This window comes from Cololabis saira, chromosome 15, assembly GCF_033807715.1.
Source record: "Cololabis saira isolate AMF1-May2022 chromosome 15, fColSai1.1, whole genome shotgun sequence".
In the NCBI taxonomy this organism is placed as follows: Eukaryota; Metazoa; Chordata; class Actinopteri; order Beloniformes; family Belonidae; genus Cololabis; species Cololabis saira.
This window is the reverse complement of record NC_084601.1, coordinates 19,740,272-19,759,126: the sequence shown is the minus strand read 5'-3', so window position 1 is coordinate 19,759,126 and position 18,855 is coordinate 19,740,272. Positions and strand designations below refer to the sequence as shown.

The window sequence follows — 18,855 nt, the reverse complement described above, 5'->3', positions numbered from 1 at the left end:
AATGGGCGTGGCCTAACGGCTCAACAGCGCCCCCTAGAATACTTTTCTCTGCCATAACTTTTGAAAGGTTTGACATAAAGAGTGGTGGGTGGTGTCATGGGACTCGGTATTGAGTCCTTGACCATAATTGGTGAAAATTAGCCCCGCCCCTTCTTCTGATTGGTTGTCCCGATTTTCTGCTATAACTTTTGAATGGTTTGACATAGAGAGTCGTGGGTGGTGTCATCAGATTCTGTATGGAGTCCTTGACCTTCATTGGCCTGAATTAGCCCCGCCCCTTCTTCTGATTGGTTGTCCCTTTTTTCTGCTATAACTTTTGAATGGTTTTACATAGGAAGTCGTGGGTGGTGTCATTTCTGATATGCTTATGGGGGCGGTGGCCGTGAGTGCGAGGGCCCGTTCATCGCTGCTTGCAGCTTTAATTATTATTATTATTTTCCTGACAAAAGGAAGGCCTTTTTGCCCCCCTAAACGTGCCCAAAAAGTCACCAAATTTTGCACCCAAGCCAGGCCTGGCGAAAAATTTGATATTTAATGGTTTGCATTATTAGGCGTGGCAAAATGGCTCAACAGCGCCCCCCGGAAAACTTTGTGCCTCAAGCCCCACGATACGGTTTGACGTACATGCACGAAAATCGGTACACACCTGTATCATGGCGCAACTTAAAGAAAAGTCTCTTGGCGTCATGTCGAGAAACCGAACAGGAAGTCGGCCATTTTGAATGAATCATGTCATTTTGGCGAAATTTATGCCTTCCTTCGGCAGTTAATTCAGCCCGAACCGTAACGTGCACCCAGGTGTGTTATACATCAAAATGTGCGTCTCCATCCTCCGACACCACGCATTACTTTTCTCTTTGAAAAGCGTTACCGTGGCGACGCTAGACGCCAAAAAGCGTGCCCACCCTTCATCTGATTGGTTCAGACAGAAAAAACTTTGCGCCTCAAGCCCCATAATACGCTTTGACGTACATGAACGAAAATCGGTACACACCTGTATCATGTCGCAACTAAAAGAAAAGTCTCTTGGCGCCATGGCCGAAACCGAACAGGAAGTCGGCCATTTTGAACATTCTGAATTAATTGCGTAATTTTGGAGCAATATATGCCATTCCTTCGAGAGTTAATTCAGCCCGAACCGTATCGTGAACCCAGATGTGTTATACATCAAAATGTGCGTCTCCATCCTGCGACTACACGCATTACTTTTCTCTTTCAAGAGTGTTACTGTGGCGACGCTAGACGCCAACAAGCGCACCCCCCCTTCATCTGATTGGTCCATATTTGATAGTTCCCCAAAAGGCACCAAATTTGGCATGCAAGCCAGGCCTGGCGATAAATTTGATATTTCATTGTTTGCATTAATGGGCGTGGCAAAATGGCTCAACAGCGCCCCCCGGAAAACTTTGTGCCTCAAGCCCCACAATACGGTTTGACGTACATGCACGAAAATCGCTACACACCTGTATCATGGCACAACTTAAAGAAAAGTCTCTTGGGGTCATGCCCGAAACCGAACAGGATGTCGGCCATTTTGAATTAATCGTGTCATTTTGGCGAAATTTATGCCATTCCTTCGGCAGTTAATTCAGCCCGAACCGTAACGTGTCCCCAAGTGTGTTATACATCAAAATGTGCGTCTCCATCCTGCGACTACGTGCATTACTTTTCTCTTTCAAAAGTGTTACCGTGGCGACGCTAGACGCCAAAAGGTGCGCCCCCCCTTCATCTGATTGGTCCATATTTGATAGTTCTCCAAAAGTCACCAAATTTTGCATGCAAGCCAGACTTGATATTTGATATTTCATGGTTTGCATTAATGGGCGTGGCCTAACGGCTCAACAGCGCCCCCTAGAATACTTTTATCTGCCATAACTTTTGAATGGTTTGACATAGAGAGTCGTGGGTGGTGTCATGGGACTCTGTAATGAGTCCTCAAGCTTCGTTGGCCTTAATTAGCCCCGCCCCTTCTTCTGATTGGTTGTCCCTTTTTTCTGCTATAACTTTTGAATGGTTTGACATAGGAAGTCGTGGGTGGTGTCATGGGACTCTGTAATGAGTCCTTAAGCTTCGTTAGCCTTGATTAGCCCCGCCCCTTCTTCTGATTGGTTGTCCCGATTTTCTGCTATAACTTTGGAATGGTTTGACATAGAGAGTCGTGGGTGGTGTAATCAGATTCTTTATGGAGCCCTTGACCTTCATTGGCCTGAATTAGCCCCGCCTCTTCTTCTGATTGGTTGTCCCTTTTTTCTGCTATAACTTTTAAATGGTTTGACATAGGAAGTCGTGGGTGGTGGCATGGGACTTTGTACTGAGTTCTTAAGCTTCGTTGGCCTTAATTAGCCCCGCCCCTTATTCTGATTGGTTGTCCCGATTTTCTGCTATAACTTTGGAATGGTTTAACATAGAGAGTCGTGGGTGTTGTCATCAGATTCTGTATGGAGTCCTTGACCTTCATTGGCCTGAATTAGCCCCGCCCCTTCTTGTCATTGGTTGTCCCTTTTTTCTGCTATTACTTTTTAATGGTTTGACATAGGAAGTCGTGGGCTGTGTCATGGGACTCTGTAATGAGTTCTTAAGTTTCGTTGGCCTTAATTAGCCCCGCCCCTTCTTCTGATTGGTTGTCCCGATTTTCTGCTATAACTTTTGAATGGTTTGACATAGAGAGTCGTGGGTGGTGTCATCAGAATCTGTATGGAGTCCTTGACCTTCATTGGCCTGAATTAGCCCCGCCCCTTCTTCTGATTGGTTGTCCCTTTTTTCTGCTATATCTTTTGAATGGTTTGATATAGGAAGTCATGGGTGGTGTCAATTCTGATATGCTTATGGGGGGCGGTGGCGGTGAGTGCGAGGGCCCGTTCATCGCTGCTTGCAGCTTTAATTATTATTATTATGTCCAGCTTCTTGTTAATGAAAGGACGGAAAACTGAGAAGTATTGACTGTAAAGCGTGCGATGAAGGGACAAACTTGCCAGAAAGCAGCAGCGGAGTGATGGGAGGGCAGCAGATCTGCAGTCTGCTCTCTGTGGGCTGGATTGATTGTGATTACTGAGAGAACAGCGTGTCTGATGGAGCACACAAAGCTGATAATGGCGAGGGCCAACGATGAGAGAAAACAAGAAAAAATCAGCGAGGAACACCTGGTTGTGTGTGTGCAGACATCCACTTCTGACCCTTCCAGCCCGTTGTGAGCATGCTCAGTGGCCCTGCTTCTTTCTGTAAGCATGTAAAGTAACTTGTACATTTACAGCATTTCCTTATCTCTCACAAGCCGGCTGCTTTATCCGGTTTTAATGGCTTCTTTTCATTTTCCTGAAGCCGGATTGAACATAGCTTTAACGTCTGGTCCTCCAGAACTGAGACACAATCTCCCCTGCTTGTGAAGAAGAAGAAAAACAATATAAAAAGTGAGATTCTGAGGCTAATAATAAAGCTTTAAGATATCAGACTGAGACACATATTTGATGTGTCAAACATACATATCTCTGCATCAGTCTGTATTTATGTTGAAAGGCAAGTGAGCGTATTTGTGCTGTTTTGGTCTGGAGCGAAAAGGGATGTACGCTCGGAAGAAAAGAGATGGGGGGGTAATTGAAAAAGTTGAAGTACTGCTGCTCCCCATCTCAAAGTGTTGAGGGTGTATTAGGATTCAGGCTGGAGTGCAGCAAGGATGGAGTGTTTCTTGCGGCCTGTGCAGCAGATAGAAACAGGTGATGGACCAGAAATGAGGCTGACGTCCTCAATTCCACACAGCCAATCTAACCGAGAGTGTGTCGCGCACTCCAGATGCCCCTTGACTCAGTTTCTAAGAGGTGGGAGTTCAGGGTTAGGATCTGAAGGTTATAACAGAACAAATACACAAGACCTTCATGATACTGCATGTGCTCAGACGTCAGCATCCTTCCTGCCTTTGGTTCCCTTAGCAACAGAAGGTCTGAGCCTACACAAAACACCTCCCCGTGCTCTCTGCGCTGGGATCTTCTCTTGGAGGGAACTAGGTCAACCAAACAATCACTTATACCAAGTGTTAAAGTCCTGATTCTGCTTGACGAAGCGCCTGCATGCCTGTCGACGGTCCCTGCAGGGATGTCTGTCAGGGGCTCGCATAAAGCTCTGTGTCAGGTACTGAAAGATGAGGGGAAGCAAAAGGTGTTTAACTTCTTTAATTGAAATGTTTTCCACGTTGTTTCAAGGAAACGGTTTACTCCAAGCTGCCGGCTCATTCCTGTTCGCTGGCTGAATGATTCCCTCAAACCTGAAAGACACGGGAAATAAACAGGAAGGCAGGAAGGTGGCGGCTCATCTTGTGTCTCTGCTGAACCCCTGACCTCAAAGAGCAGCCGGCCACCATAACAGGAAGGGCTGGACAGACGTGCAGGGGAAGCGGACAGGGACGAAGTGTGAGGTCACTGCCGAGAGTTCAGCAGGGAAGGAGCGATGAGTAGAACGGAAACTCCATGACAAGCGTCTCGTTTAACATGTACCATTAACATATATAACATATATATATATATATATATATATATATATATATATATATATATATATATATATATATATATATATATATATATATATATATATATATATATATATATATATATACATGTGTATATATATAGCCTTTTAAATATGTTTATGATGTGCTTTCATGGCAGTTTATTTGCAGGATCACAAGATAACATGAGAGCATCCCACTCAGCTCCGATAAAGATCAGATGAGCATTTCGGTGTTGGATCAGAGAAGAGGGCAGCCCACTCAGCTGTGCTCTTAATTTAGACAAACAACACAGGTTTTTCTGCAAAAGAATCATGGGAGACCAGAAAGTCTGCGATGGACTGGTGACCTGTCCAGGGTTTAGCTTTGGCCCCATGAGAGCAGGGATAGGCTGCAGCAGATCCCTGAGAACCTGGATAGGAATAAAAGGGTATAGATAACGGAGAGATGGGCGATAAAGAAAGCCTTCATCTCACACTCTATTGAGTCTTTTTTTGGTTTGTTTTTGTCGGGGGGGTCTTTTAACCACTGAAAGATAGCATATCTTAAATATCTTAAATTTTGCATATGATCTAGCTGGATATCTGAGTAGAGGAGGGTGTGTAGGGGTGAGAGCACGTGAATGCAATGAGGTGTGTAATTTAAAAACATTAATTAGAGGAGTTTATAGCGGCTTAGTTGTGCCCTGAATAAATGACTGCAGACCTGTATTTGTAATTATAATGTTGCAAACACTGTTAACATGACGAGGTTGGGACAGTCGCAGCAACGGCGCTGGGCAGACTGATGCTTCAGCAGAAAATGTTGACAGATTACACTCTGACACGCAGTAACACCGTATTTGGGTGATGTTTGGTGAAGTTAGCCCACACCTCAGGGAGTTCAGCCACGCCTGGACAGCAGAATGTAATTACGCTTGTGTTGTCGACAGCTTCGTCATCATGATGGGACGATGAAATGGCTTTATGTTAATCGCAGCACCTCATCCTCTGGTACCAGTCTGGGAGCAGTGACAGTTCAGCGCCGCTTCTCTACACCCGTCCCTAACTCTGGGTGCTGATTGAGGAAATGAGATTGCGGTTACGAGGGGCCTTGGAGAGCGTGAACAGATCGGTCATCTGAAGGGAATAGATCCTCCACTGGTGTGTTTTAAAAGGAGCCTGCTGCAGTAGCTCAAGCACCCGATTAAAATGCATCCAGACATCTTCCTTCTGAGGTTTTCTGGGTCGGTCTGAGGTTAAATCCAGAAGGTTACATAAAAGATCTCATCTGGTTTGGAAATTTGTTAAGATCCTTCCAAATTAAATTGACATTTTTGCCGAGTAGAGAGACATCTGGAAACCCCTATTTAGCCTTTTTCAAACCAAATATAGATAAGTGAAAATAAAGGAATGGATGAATGAATCCGTCTGTACTGGGAAAAAAGAAAATCCAATTTCTTCTGAGATAATGAAGCTTCGTTATTATTCACTCTTTGGTTTAAGGTTAACTCCAATGAGCATTTGAATAGATAGGGTTTTAAGTTGAAAAGAAGATCACATCAGAACCCTGACTTTGTCAAAGTGGGGTGTAGAGGTGAGTTTGACAGAGAGGAAGTGCTGTGTCAAGGAGAAATGCTATGCAGATGCTATCAAAATCTGAGAGGTCTCATATGACTGCTTCTGGGGACCCGACATCTGCATAAACGCATTTATGAGTACAAGCAACACAAGGAAACAGCAGATCTCCACACCACAAGTGTAACAACAGTGTCAGGCATCATTTCCAGATAAGACACGAGGGGAACATTACACTTTCAGTGGTGATTTAACTGACGGCCAAGAGGTCACAGGGTTTTCTCTGCAGTGCGTCCTCTTTGAGGATCGTCAGGATGTCATCAGACTGATATTGTATGAAAATGTTAATGAAAACTTATCCTCAAAAGATGTCTTTCATCACATAGCGGTAGATTCTCCTAACTCCTCTTGTCTTTGTGGACTTTCAGTAACCCAGGCGTTTCTGGTGTCCTGATTCATGTCCACTGCTCACTGCAGTCGGAGCAGGTTAAACGCTGTTTTGGAGCCTGGATACATACATACATGTTTTTTTATGGACGAGCACAGCACACCCTAGAGCAAACCTTCCCTCTAAATGAAGAAAAACAAAACAACCTCCAATAAGATATGCTTGATGTTAGAAAAACTTGTGTCCTCACCTTCTTTTCAGGTGTCCTTCTTCCTCTTCATTGTGTTTGTCGTCTACACCATGCTGCCCTTCTCCATGAAATGGGCCGTCATTGCCAGCGGCATAACCTGCCTATCGCACACCATCACCCTCAGCATATGTCTGACATCGACTGTCACAGAACTGGAGCCTCTGATCTGGCAGGTAACACACATTTGTCCACTCTCAAACCTTCTAACCACGTCTTTAAAACCGTCCATTTTTACAGTGCTCTGTACGCCTCTGCTGCACATTAGATGACTCTGCGATAAACCTCCCAGCCGGGACCTCCACACAATTAAATAATTGTGATGTTGCTCAGTTCGCTGCAGCACAGGGGTCCGTTTATCAAAGCACAATGGGTGAGGTTGTTCCATGCTTGTGAGTTACAGCTTTTCCATAAGTTCTGGGTTATTAATAGTAAATCTATTATGTACAGTCATGACACACATTCAGGAGCCTCCAGAGTAATATAAACAGCTTTTTAATGTTTCTCGGGGAGCAACTCTTAAAAACAGACTCTCTCGGCAGTCCGCATTTAGCAACACGTACACAAGACCAATAGAATGAACATAAAATGTGTGAATGTCTCCACAATCACAGCATAGGAACTGATATGAGTCATGGATTGCTGAAACTCACATAAACATAAGCACATGTATCAAAAGGGTGAAAACGCAATATTGTCTCTTCACATTCTCTCAAATGCACACATGCAGAGTGGAAATGTGCAGTAACAATGAAAAATGCTTTTGTTTATTGTTTATTACCCCTGGACACGGCCCCAAGGACAATCGACTGATACGCTGCTGCACATTTTAAAGGGCTTGACGTTGAGACAGCGGTGGACAGAGCTGCAGAACTGTGTTTGTTTTTGTGCTCTTTTCATGAGGTATTAATACAGGCTCCAGTGGAAGGTTGCACAGTTGGAAAATTACAAGTAAAATCATAGTTGGGAACATGTACCACCTCATTGCACTCTTTTATTGTATTAATCTTTTGCTGATGGGTGTGTGTGTGCGCCTGTGTGTGTGGCAGCTCTTGGCCAATGTGATCATCTTCACCTGCGGCAACCTGGCCGGCGCGTATCACAAGCATCTGATGGACCTGGCGCTCAAGCAGACGTATCAGGACACCTGCAACTGCATCAAGTCACCAGTCAAACTTGAGTTTGAGAAGCACCAGCAGGTACAGAGTCCGACAGTCGGACCTCACAGGCCCAAGTCTTGTTGGGGTAGCGGGCGGCGCGTGAAGCTGATTCTCTGTTTGAGTGCAACACAATCAATTCAATGATTCTGATGCCGAGACCCACTCAGCTAATCACAAACACTTAAAGGAGCTTGAGGCAGGATTGTGGCAGGATTTATGAAAAAAATCTGTATACATTTTAAGTTTTCTAGTAATAATATCAGATGAAGCGTTCCAAACCCAAAAGAATGAGCCCTCTAGTGTATCTCTCCTTTGCCTTGAACAGGCTGTGTGCTGCAAAATGTGCTGCAATTCGGTCCCGAATTTCCCGCGCTGGGCTGCGGATGTGACGTCACATGACGCTGCATGCACGTTCTCCCCGTTCTCCCGTGCCGGCTTCACTGTTGGCTGTCGTGGTGAAGGGTGGCGCTAGAGAGTCTCATTTCTTAAAAGCAGCCTCAAGCTCCTTTAACTGTCTCATAAAAATCAAGTGAAATCTTGAAAATGCCATCACATCCTTTTAAGAGTACACTTAGATGTTGTATACTGTGTACAGTAAAATACCATCGATCTGAACGTCATAAATTGTCCTCTACTATTTAAATTCAATCAGTATAAAAACTGCCAACACCACAACTGATGTGAGAGAGACTTATAATTGTTCAGCGCTGTAGGACAGAAAATCAGCACAGAAAGTGCCTTTAGCATTAATTTAAAAAGCATCACATCTCACAATGAACTTATTGGCCATTCAACATCCAGATTCCTTCTTCTTTATCTGCGTGTAACGACGCTCGTCAATATCGACATTTTAAAATAGCAAATTTAAGCACAGTAGTTAGTCAGAAGTACTCAGGGACAACCTTTCACGGGGGAGGAGACACGTGGGCTAGGGAAAGAAATGTCAGATTTTCCAAAAATTCAAATTTCTCAAATGAAAGAAGGGAAATGGTACATGTGTAAGGTAGTAATGTATAAAGATACATTTGTATGTGTGCAATTAAAAGTGAAAAAAGAAGGATCTGAATGTACAAAGTCTAATGGCTGGAGGGTAAAAAAACTCTTATGGTCCATGCACGGATGTTTTGGAGGTATCTGCCAGACACGTCGTGGGAGGAGATCCTCTGCTTCCCTGTGGCGGCGGGTACTGAAGACGCCCTGTAGAGAGGGCAGGTAGCAGCCTATGAGGTGTTCTGCTGCCTTCACTTACAGTCTGCAGACTAACAGCCCGGGCCTCCCGACGCTGCAGCTGGGTGACGGAGCCAGTGGCTGCACGCTTGACGGTGCACTAGCAAAAAAGTGCAGAATGTTGTGGTGCTGAGTCCAAACTTATCGAATCTCCTCATGAATAACAGTCTTGCGTGAGCAGCTTTGACAGCCGCAGAGACTGGTCCACCCAGGAGTTAAAAACAAGGTGCCACCCCATCGGGTTGTTGTCCGGACAACCATGCCTCCAGCATACCAACCTCTTACATCTCTTTAGCTCACTCCTTTCCTCTGTTAACCTTTTAAGTGTTGATAAGTTGATGTAAAAAAAAAATCGGTTATTTCCTCGACTAGTATGCATATTAAAAAGAAATTTGATGAGACTGATTTCCGACATCCCAACTCCAAGGTATTTCAGATTCTTTTGCAGTCATCACAAATACTTCAGACACATTATCTGACTAATTACACCGGCCTAGCCATGTGGCAATAAAAGGAACTTGACTTGACATTATTTAGCCAGATAGTTTACAATGAATCAGTGAGCGGGGCAGATTTGTAGTGTTGCTGCTAAACATTAGCGTGTTGGCGCTGACACGAGCACACAGCAGAAAGAAGGGGTCAAATAGCTTCCCAAAGCTGCTATGTGACTGTAGCCTCTATTTTTATCTCATACATCACTGTACATCACATCTACTCCATAAGGGCCCAAATCAAACTGAAGTGCCTTTAATTACCTAAATATTTCACTTCCCTTTTTTCTTTCCTCCAGTGAAGGTGAGTTGGTAGGTCAGTCATATCTTAAGCGGTATTTTGCGATGACATTTGCTTGACATTAACATCTTTGTCCTGACATTATGCATTCTTTCCAGCCAGGGAATTGACATATAAAATCACACTAATAATTGATGCTCTACTCAGAGGGGCTGCTCCTGGTGACTTTTTTTCACTGTAAAGATTTTAGATGTTTCCAATGAGGAAATATGCATTTTTAATCTCTACTGTACATGTCTTTGTATGTTACAAATATCACACAGATATAAGTATATACTGTAAGCATTGTGTTGCTTTTTCATGAATATTTTATTTACCTATGCTACCAATCGTTTAGTCAACTGGTACTCTACTGGGTAAGAAGAAGCACACACACATACCAGTACGTAACTTGACGGGGGCCAAATCTGATACGGCAGCTGAATACAGATACAGATTCCGTCAGTCCATTAATCAAACAGGCTATTAATAACACGACATCGATCCAGGCTATTGTACCCCCTTCTGCGTGCTCACACTAGATTGTTCAAACTGCCTCAGTGCTGAATAAGTAAATAAGGGCGGATGGTCCGTGCTGCTATTTTTAGCGCTCCCCCATCCCAGACCCCGCTCTCCACTTAATTTGCTGCTGTGTTTTAGGAAATGAGCCGTGGTGTGTGAACAATGTAATGACCCTCTTTACTGTGAGACACATTTATGAGTCACACCCCCTCAGGCAGCTGTTCACTCTGATTGCACACACACGCCCGCACTACGGTGCACATGCACACACACACACACACACACACACACACACACACACACACACACACACACACACACACACACACACACACTCCAAAATTACCCTCGAAACATTGTCCATCTCATGTGTACGGTGCCAGATTAAAAGCAAAGGCTTGCATGGTTACACAACAGAATAGAAGATGGATTTTTGCATCTCTAACACCCCGTATTTTTTTTTTTAGTACCTGACTGCATTATGCAAAGACATGACTTTTTTTTTAGCGCAGCTATGGCATAACCTGGCAAAACAACACATCCGCTTTCTAAAAAAGGAACGTTTTTTTTAAAAGTTTACTTAGAGCATTTTGTGTTGCAGCAATCCATCTTCGCTGCTCACAAGCAGAGTTCTCACCCACTGCCACGTGTGACTGAAAGCAACCTGCCTACGGTGGATGTTAAAATGCATATAACTGAAGTAGGAGTCAGTGGTTAAAGCAGTAAAAATAAATCACATTCCTTCTATTTTTGCCTAAATTACTTGATGATAATTAAAAATCCAAGTGTGGAGTCTAAGTCGTCATTACTCTTGGGTACTTGACACTGGCCTCCAGTGCTTCCTGATAAATGACCTCAATGAGCCATCATCAAGTGGATGAAATAATAGATCTATATTTAGGAGCTTAAATACCAGCAGGGTAAAACTATAAACTGTAAAAATAGAGTTGTACAAAACAGCAAACTGTTTTTCTACTGGTTATTCAGGAACAGGTTGTGGTGGCAACAGTCTGAACAGATGTCTGCAGATCATCCATGGCTTCATCCCTATGTGGCATGTCCAGAACATTTCTGCATCAAGAAGACGTACCGAGCAGCTGCCCAAACGTCCCCACATCCTGGCTCCTTTCTTTGTGGACCGACAGCAGCTGCACCCCAAGCCCCTTAGAGATGAATGAGCCGATCACACAATCCCTAAAGGGTGTTTGGAGGAAGTTTGTTTTCATTATTTCATTGTTTTAGTCATCCCTCAAGAGCATAGATGGGTATTAAAACGTAAATCGGCTGCTTAATTGACAGGTTTTCTTTTTCAGCTCCATTCCCACTTCATGACAATAGATTGAAGTGTATTCCCATCCCCGTTGACGCTGCCCCAATCACCCTGTCAGGTTCCTCCGTTAACCCACCCCCTGTGAGCAATACTCCAAGATATATGACTTCATTGCTTAAAGGAGCTTGAGGCAGGATTGAGGCAAGATTTATGAAAAAAATTTGTATACGTTTTAAGTTTTCTAGTAATAATGTCAGATGAAGCGTTCCAAACCAAAAAGAATGAGCCCTCTAGCGTATCTCTTGGTTGCCTTGAACAGGCTGTGTGCTGCAAAATGTGCTGCAATTCGGAGGCCGAATTTCCCGCGCTGTCCTGCGGATGTGACGTCACATGACGCTGCATGTGCGTTCTCCCCGTTCTCCCGTGCCGGCTTCACTGTTGGCTGCAGTACCCCCGACGGCCGTCGTGGTGAAGGGTGGCGCTAGAGAGTCTCATTTCTTAAAAGGAGCCTCATGCTCCTTTAAGGCATCAATTAATTTCTGAAATCTGAAAATTTAGAGATGTAAATTCTCATCCAACGTGCTTTACAATTTATTTATTTATTTTTATTTATTGGTTTATTTGACAGGGACAATGCACATCAATAAAAACATTGCTGTAAATGTGCCAGAGTTAGCCAAGAGGCTATTTTTCATCTGTAGTCCCTGGACAGATGTAAGAATACAAAAAAGTACAGAAAAGATACAGAAAGTACAGAAAAGTACAAAAGTACAGAAATAAAGAAAGGTGCAAATTAAGTTTTAGTGCTGACAGAGCTGAGTATTAATCAACCATTTCTTTAAATGAGCTCTAAATAAACTGTATGCGTCCAGTTCTCTGATAGTTGCAGGGATGGAGTTCCATTCTTGTGCAGCTTTAACAGAGAATGCAGACTGACTGAAAGCACTTTTTCTGAGTGGAATAATACAATCCCCTCTTGCTGCACCTCTTGTGAACCGATCAGCAGTTGTTCTAATATTGACAAAGTGTCTGAGTGGAGGAGAAGTCAGGCCGTATATAATCTTGTGCATAAGACAAACATCTACATATTTAATCATATTTTCCCAACTCAACAAGTTATATTTTTTTAGTATTGGGCAATGATGAAAATGTACTGGTTTCTTATCAAGGATTTTGAGTGTTCGTTTATACAAAGACTGAAATGGTTTTAGAGTAGTGGTGCTAGCCTGCGGCCAGGTTGTTAAGCAGTAAGTGATATGGGAAATGACCATAGAATGCATAAACATCTTAGCTGCCTCTGTTGACATGTTATCTCGAATGAACCTGAAATTTGAAAGATTGAACTTGACCCAGTTACAGACCTTTTTCACCTGAGCCTTGAAAGAAAGTTTGGAATCAATCAGCACTCCAAGGTACTTATATTCAGATACGACCTGTAACTTCTCCCCTGAAACAAAGACATCAGGCTCTACAGTAGAACTGTTTGTCTTGGTGAAAAACATACATACTGTTTTAGACACATTTAGTTGCAAACAGCATTGCTTTAACCATGCCGTTACATTAACCATGGAGTTTGTAAGTTCATCGGCAACTTGTGTCATGCTTCTTCCATGTACATAAATTACAGTGTCATCCGCATACATTTGGATATTGGTGTCAGGACATACATTTGGAAGATCATTGATATATAATGTAAATAGCAATGGGCCCAGGATAGATCCTTGTGGGACACCTGTAGACAGATGGAGGGCAGCTGATTGATGATTCTGTACTCGGACATACTGAGATCGATTCAACAGATATGATTCAATCCATTCTAGTGCATTGGAAGAAAAATTGAAGCTAGACAACTTAGACATGAGAATTCTATGATTAACAGTGTCGAATGCCTTCTTGAGGTCAAGAAACACAGCTCAGACAACACCACCTTTATCCAATAAATATTTGAGCTGCCAACCTCCCCAGTGCAAGGTCATGGTATAGCATGGGATGGTATTGTAACACATCACATCACATTGCATTGTACCGTATCGTATGGAATTGTATCGTATGGTATTGAATCTTATCATATCGTATCTTATCATGTTGTATTGTCTCTTATCGTATCATATTGTATGTGTCTTGTTGTATTTTGACTTATTATTGCTCTAATCCGTCTTCCAATATCCTTGCAAGGGTAAAGAGCTGGTCCAGTCAGTCACAACCAGGACAAAAACTACATTGTTCCTCCTGAATTCCAGGTTCAGCTATCAGCGGGACTCCAGCCCCCTGGCACCAACTTCCTCTTTCTCACGTTGGAAACTGCTCCCAGTCCGCCTGAAAGCCTTTTTTAGTCGTTCAGGCCTTTCTTCCTTTACTTCAGGATCTCCAGGAAACACATTTACATTCTTCTAGCCCCAGAGCCCAGCTTGGTATACCTCAAAGCAGGAAAAAAGAGAGAAAGAGAGAACAATATGGACCTATATGACCAATCAGGGAGACTTTCAGAAGAGAGGCTTTAAGTAACAGGATCTAAAGTTCTGTTAAAATCACTAAACTCTGTGATTGTACATATTATCGATCCTATACAGAAGCTTGATGCACTAAGATTACCTATTTATATTTTTATTTACCTATTCATTTTTGTACCCGCTTTTATACATATTTTTAAAAAATCATTGTATTTATCACGCACTTAACGGGGGACTTATATTTTTTATATCTTTTTCTCTCGTATTTTATCTATGCTATGGTTTTACAGCATCTAAGTCCAGCAGTATTTGTGATTGCCCAATGTATGTTGCTTTATATTGATTGTTTGGTTTGTTTCTGTACTGTCCTGTTGCATATGTTATCTGTACACGCACTGATGCTGATGCTTTTCCACAAATGAAGTTCCTAACGGATAAATAAAGTTATTTATTATTAGAAATGTTATTTTTTGTTAGCATGTAAATCATAATGTTAGCAGGCTTTGATCCCTATTTTGTCTTCTCCGTGTCTCTAGGAGCGTTTACTACTGTCCTTATTACCTGCTCATATAGCCAGAGTGATGAAAGCTGAGATCATCCAGAGACTGCAAGGACCAAACTTTGGTCGAACCGAGAGTACGAACAACTTTCACAACCTCTATGTGCAGCGGCACACCAATGTCAGGTGAAATTCCTCCACTTTGATCTGTTCCTCCACTTTATAAAACATATAATTTTCTGCTCTAATCTCAGTGTTTCACTGCGTTTATGTCATCTTGTCCTGTCCCTCTTTTCTGAAATTGTTTTGCCTTACCTTGTCTACCTATTCTGAGATTATTTGGATTTCTGCTCTCATTCTTTGCTGTATCCTTTGAAATCATCGCCCTCTCTCCCCTCACTTCTTTATACGCCATCCTCTATGGATCTAATCTTAAAGCTGCATTCATTTTCATTGCTGTGTTGAAATTCAATTAAGGTTTAACCCGCCTCCATTTTACTAAGAGGCTGGCTCACCAAATAAACAGGAGCCCTTGTCCTCGGTTTTCAATGGCACACTCCTCAATGCTGCAGAGGTTTGGTCCAGTGTCCCTAAAAAAAAAAGTGTTTTGCGTCATCCTGCAGCCTCAAGGGAGAGGCATGCGGTTACTCTCCAATACTGGCCTCAGCTGTGTGTTGTGATGTTGATCTGCCAATTATCGCTGTACTAATAACAAATTCTCAGATGGCTGACAGAGCAGGAAGACGAGGACAATCTTTTCTGAACAAAGAACCACCACTATGTGGTTTTCCTGTGATCTGCACAGGAAGGGAGCCAAACAACAAGGATCAGTTCCCCAGCTGTTTTACAACAACCAGCGTGGCTGGGGACTCTTTCTCTTTAGGAAATTAGCTTTTCTCTACAGTATTGTCGCATTTTTGACTGGAAGTGTGGAGACTAAATGCCACGGTTGTTTAAAAGAATGGTGCTGTCTTCATAAACCTATTAATAAACAACATTAATTAAGAAAAAGTACTACCAAAGAAAACAATATGATATGTATCAATATATCATATAATTATGGAGACATGATCATATTTGCTGTGGTTAATCATAATCGTGCATGATGTGATTCAACACAGACATCCACAGCAGTGAATGCAGACTCTTACCCTCAACATTAGTCACCAACGTATAAATGGAAAGGCCCAAGAGCACTGTTTTTATGTAACTATATTAATAAATTGGTTGCCAAAAATTCTGTCAAAGGGTTTGCGAACCTTGTTAGGAAGTAGTTTTGCGATGAACTGTGTAACAACTTTGAGGGTTCTGATTTTTTTCTGCAGCATCCTGTACGCAGACATCGTGGGTTTCACCGGGCTGGCCAGCGACTGCTCTCCAGGGGAACTCGTGCACATGCTGAATGAACTTTTCGGCAAATTTGACCAGATTGCAAAGGTAACTCAGTACCAGCCAAATATCATAAATATATTATTTAGTTCAGTGCAGTCCAGTTTAAATCAATTTAAGTATAAAAAAAAAACACCAACCCAAAAAACGTATTTAGCATTAATTCACAGGAAAAGTCATCCCAGGTTCACTCCACTTTAGTCCAATCAAACTATGTCCAAGTAGTTCAAATTGTGTATCAATTTGTTCAGTTCAGACCAATTCACGTTGATAATATTAATAGAAAATGTATTAATAGTGTTCTAGCTAAGAAAACCATTGAATTGCACTCAAATTAAATGTTCCCATCGTAGAGCATGCACAAAGCAGCATGTGGCAAAGGAAAGGGAACAGAGCTAGATTCAGAAAGATCATCGCTTTCCAGCTACCAGCTTGAACACAATAGCAGCAGACCAGGGATACTCTGATGGAAAACAAGAAAAAGCAATTTGCAATAATATTAACATATACATACACGGAGAGTAAAGAGAGCAGAGTAAACGGTTGTGCATCATGGGAGGGTTCCCAGCAGTCTGTGCTCATAGCAGCATCTCTGTTTGTACAGGCATTTCAGCCGTCCAGTCACCTTCATCTTCTGACACTTTCCTGTTTTCCAGTTTCATGGAAGTAGAAGTAATGAACTCTCCTCCTTTTGTGTTATTGACAGTAGTTTGTGTGACAGACTTGTGATAAGGTGGCAGCAACCAGACAGAGGTGCCAATACAAACAATCCTTTTTCTACACTTTTTCTACACATACAAAGTTAAAATTAGTTTTGCAGTGTCTCGGTGCGTCCCTAGGCACCCCATCACTTGACAGGAGTGATATGTACGAGTCATCTATGAGTTATTGCAGGACAGTGCAATAACTTTGTGCAATATTACACTTTTTCTATCCTTATTATTCTTTTTATGGCACCGCACTTTCTATTTTATTTTTATTTTTCCATTTTTATTTTTATTTTATTTTTTACATTTTACTGTTATTTTTATCTTTATTTGTATCTCTCTTTTTAATTTTCTTATCTTTTTATCTTTATATGGGTGTTTGGCTTTTGAGGTGTTTGTTTTGTAAATGACAGTGTTGTGTGTGTGAGATGGAGATGTCAATTTCCTCGAGGGAACCTCCCAAAGGGATTAATAAAGTCGTCTGAATCCGAATCTGAAAATCTGAATCTTGTCAGAGGCTTAAAATAACAATTCATTGTGACGTAGTTGCTTAGCCCCGATGATTTAAACACATATTTGGTTCTAGTTTAAAACTGACTTGATTCACAATATAAGTTACACCTAATAATAAACTGGATTGTTTTAGCTCTTATGTGAGTGTAATGTTAAACTGCCTCCCAAAACCACACGGAGATCTGAGATCTGATGGCAATGGCTCTATCTCCCATTCTACTTTTGGAAACTCTGTGGAAGTAAAGTTTGTCAATTGCCATATGAAAGATGGTACTGAGTATAATAATTATGATAATAATAATAAAATGATATAACTAAAAACAAATATGCAAAGGGAAATGTGAAAGTTCACGTTTTTAAAATCAAAGCAATAAAAGCAAAATACCTAAAGGGCAATAAAACAGGTTATTTATATCCTAGTTTGTTTTTTATTCTTTCACTCTACAACAAGATTCAGTAAAAGCTCTGAATGTTACCATGATTTATATTTCAACACCACATCCAATGTGAGGGATACCTGAAGCTATAGGGAAGATAAACCTTAGGTCCTAGGAGTTTTGCAGGCCATTGAGAAGGTCCAAAAGCTTTTTCAACAGTGTTTCAATGAATAACCTTCAACACATCGAGATGATTTATCAGCAACATCTGGTCACAGGAGCGACTGACTTCAGAGTTCAGCCCAGATTATGTGTTTAATAATAAACCTGCAGTCTGAGAGTGAAATGCTCTGATGGGATAACGTCACAATGATGTCTTTAAGATGCAATGGGAATAGGTCATTATGAGTTTTGTGAGTCAAGAGAATGATTTTGAATTTGAGTCTGGGTTTATCTGGGACCCAGTGGAGAGAAGCTAAAATTGGCCGGCTGAAGCAGTTGAGCTCCGTGCTAACCCGTGTAGCAGGGATTAAGTCCTCGCCGCAGCACACCAGGGCTCCATCCCGACTTGTGATGCTTTGCTGTGTGTCATCCTCCTCTTCCTCCCTGCTTTCCTGTGTCCCACATAAATTAGTGAAAAAAACTCTTGCTAATTCCTACTGTGTAGTTATTGAAGCCTTTTACTGTTGAAATAAATGCATGGGCTACTTTTTTTGATCACTTTGAAAGAGAATGCTCCTAGATTTGACAATATTATCAGAATTAAATAAGGTAGACCTGTTTTTGTTTTTAAAAGTGTGAATTAAAGGATGAACTGGTTCTGAGCGTAAGTGTTAGAAAACAACTCCAAGGTTACTCACGACTGCACTGAAAGTCGAAATAATGCGATGTGATCTGTAAATAACATGACTAGTCCTGACAACTACAACCTCAGCTCTGACTAAATTTAGAAGCAGTAAATTCAGTGATCGGCATCAGTGAGCATCATCTGGTTAGCAATGGAAATGTATGCAGTACCATCACATAATATTACATTAGGAAAGCATATAAGTGAAAACTATCAGTCCAAACAGAACCCTGTGGAACATAATGTCCACAGTCATCATTCACATCACTCACAACTGTAATCTGTCACATAAACATGACCTAAACCAGAATAATGCTGTACATTTTAACTCCAGTATTATATTCAGATGTTTTTTTAGTTCCAGTTACCAAGGCACGTAGCCTAAAATATAATTTGATCAGATAAAGGTTGCAAATAGACATTACTGAAAAAAC

At 41.9% G+C, this 18,855-nt stretch overlaps 1 protein-coding gene across 2 annotated transcripts in view; it reads left to right on the top strand.

The window, feature by feature from the left end:
- The window catches only part of adcy2b (adenylate cyclase 2b (brain)), a 90,486-nt gene that overhangs the window by 32,544 nt on the left and 39,087 nt on the right, over positions 1 to 18,855 (top strand). For both annotated transcript variants that reach the window (XM_061741052.1, XM_061741051.1), the window contains exons 3-6: positions 6,704 to 6,865; positions 7,739 to 7,888; positions 14,626 to 14,774; positions 15,914 to 16,025. In XM_061741052.1, the coding sequence (XP_061597036.1) occupies positions 6,704 to 6,865; positions 7,739 to 7,888; positions 14,626 to 14,774; positions 15,914 to 16,025 (573 nt within the window). The remainder of the gene's footprint in view (positions 1 to 6,703; positions 6,866 to 7,738; positions 7,889 to 14,625; positions 14,775 to 15,913; positions 16,026 to 18,855) is intronic.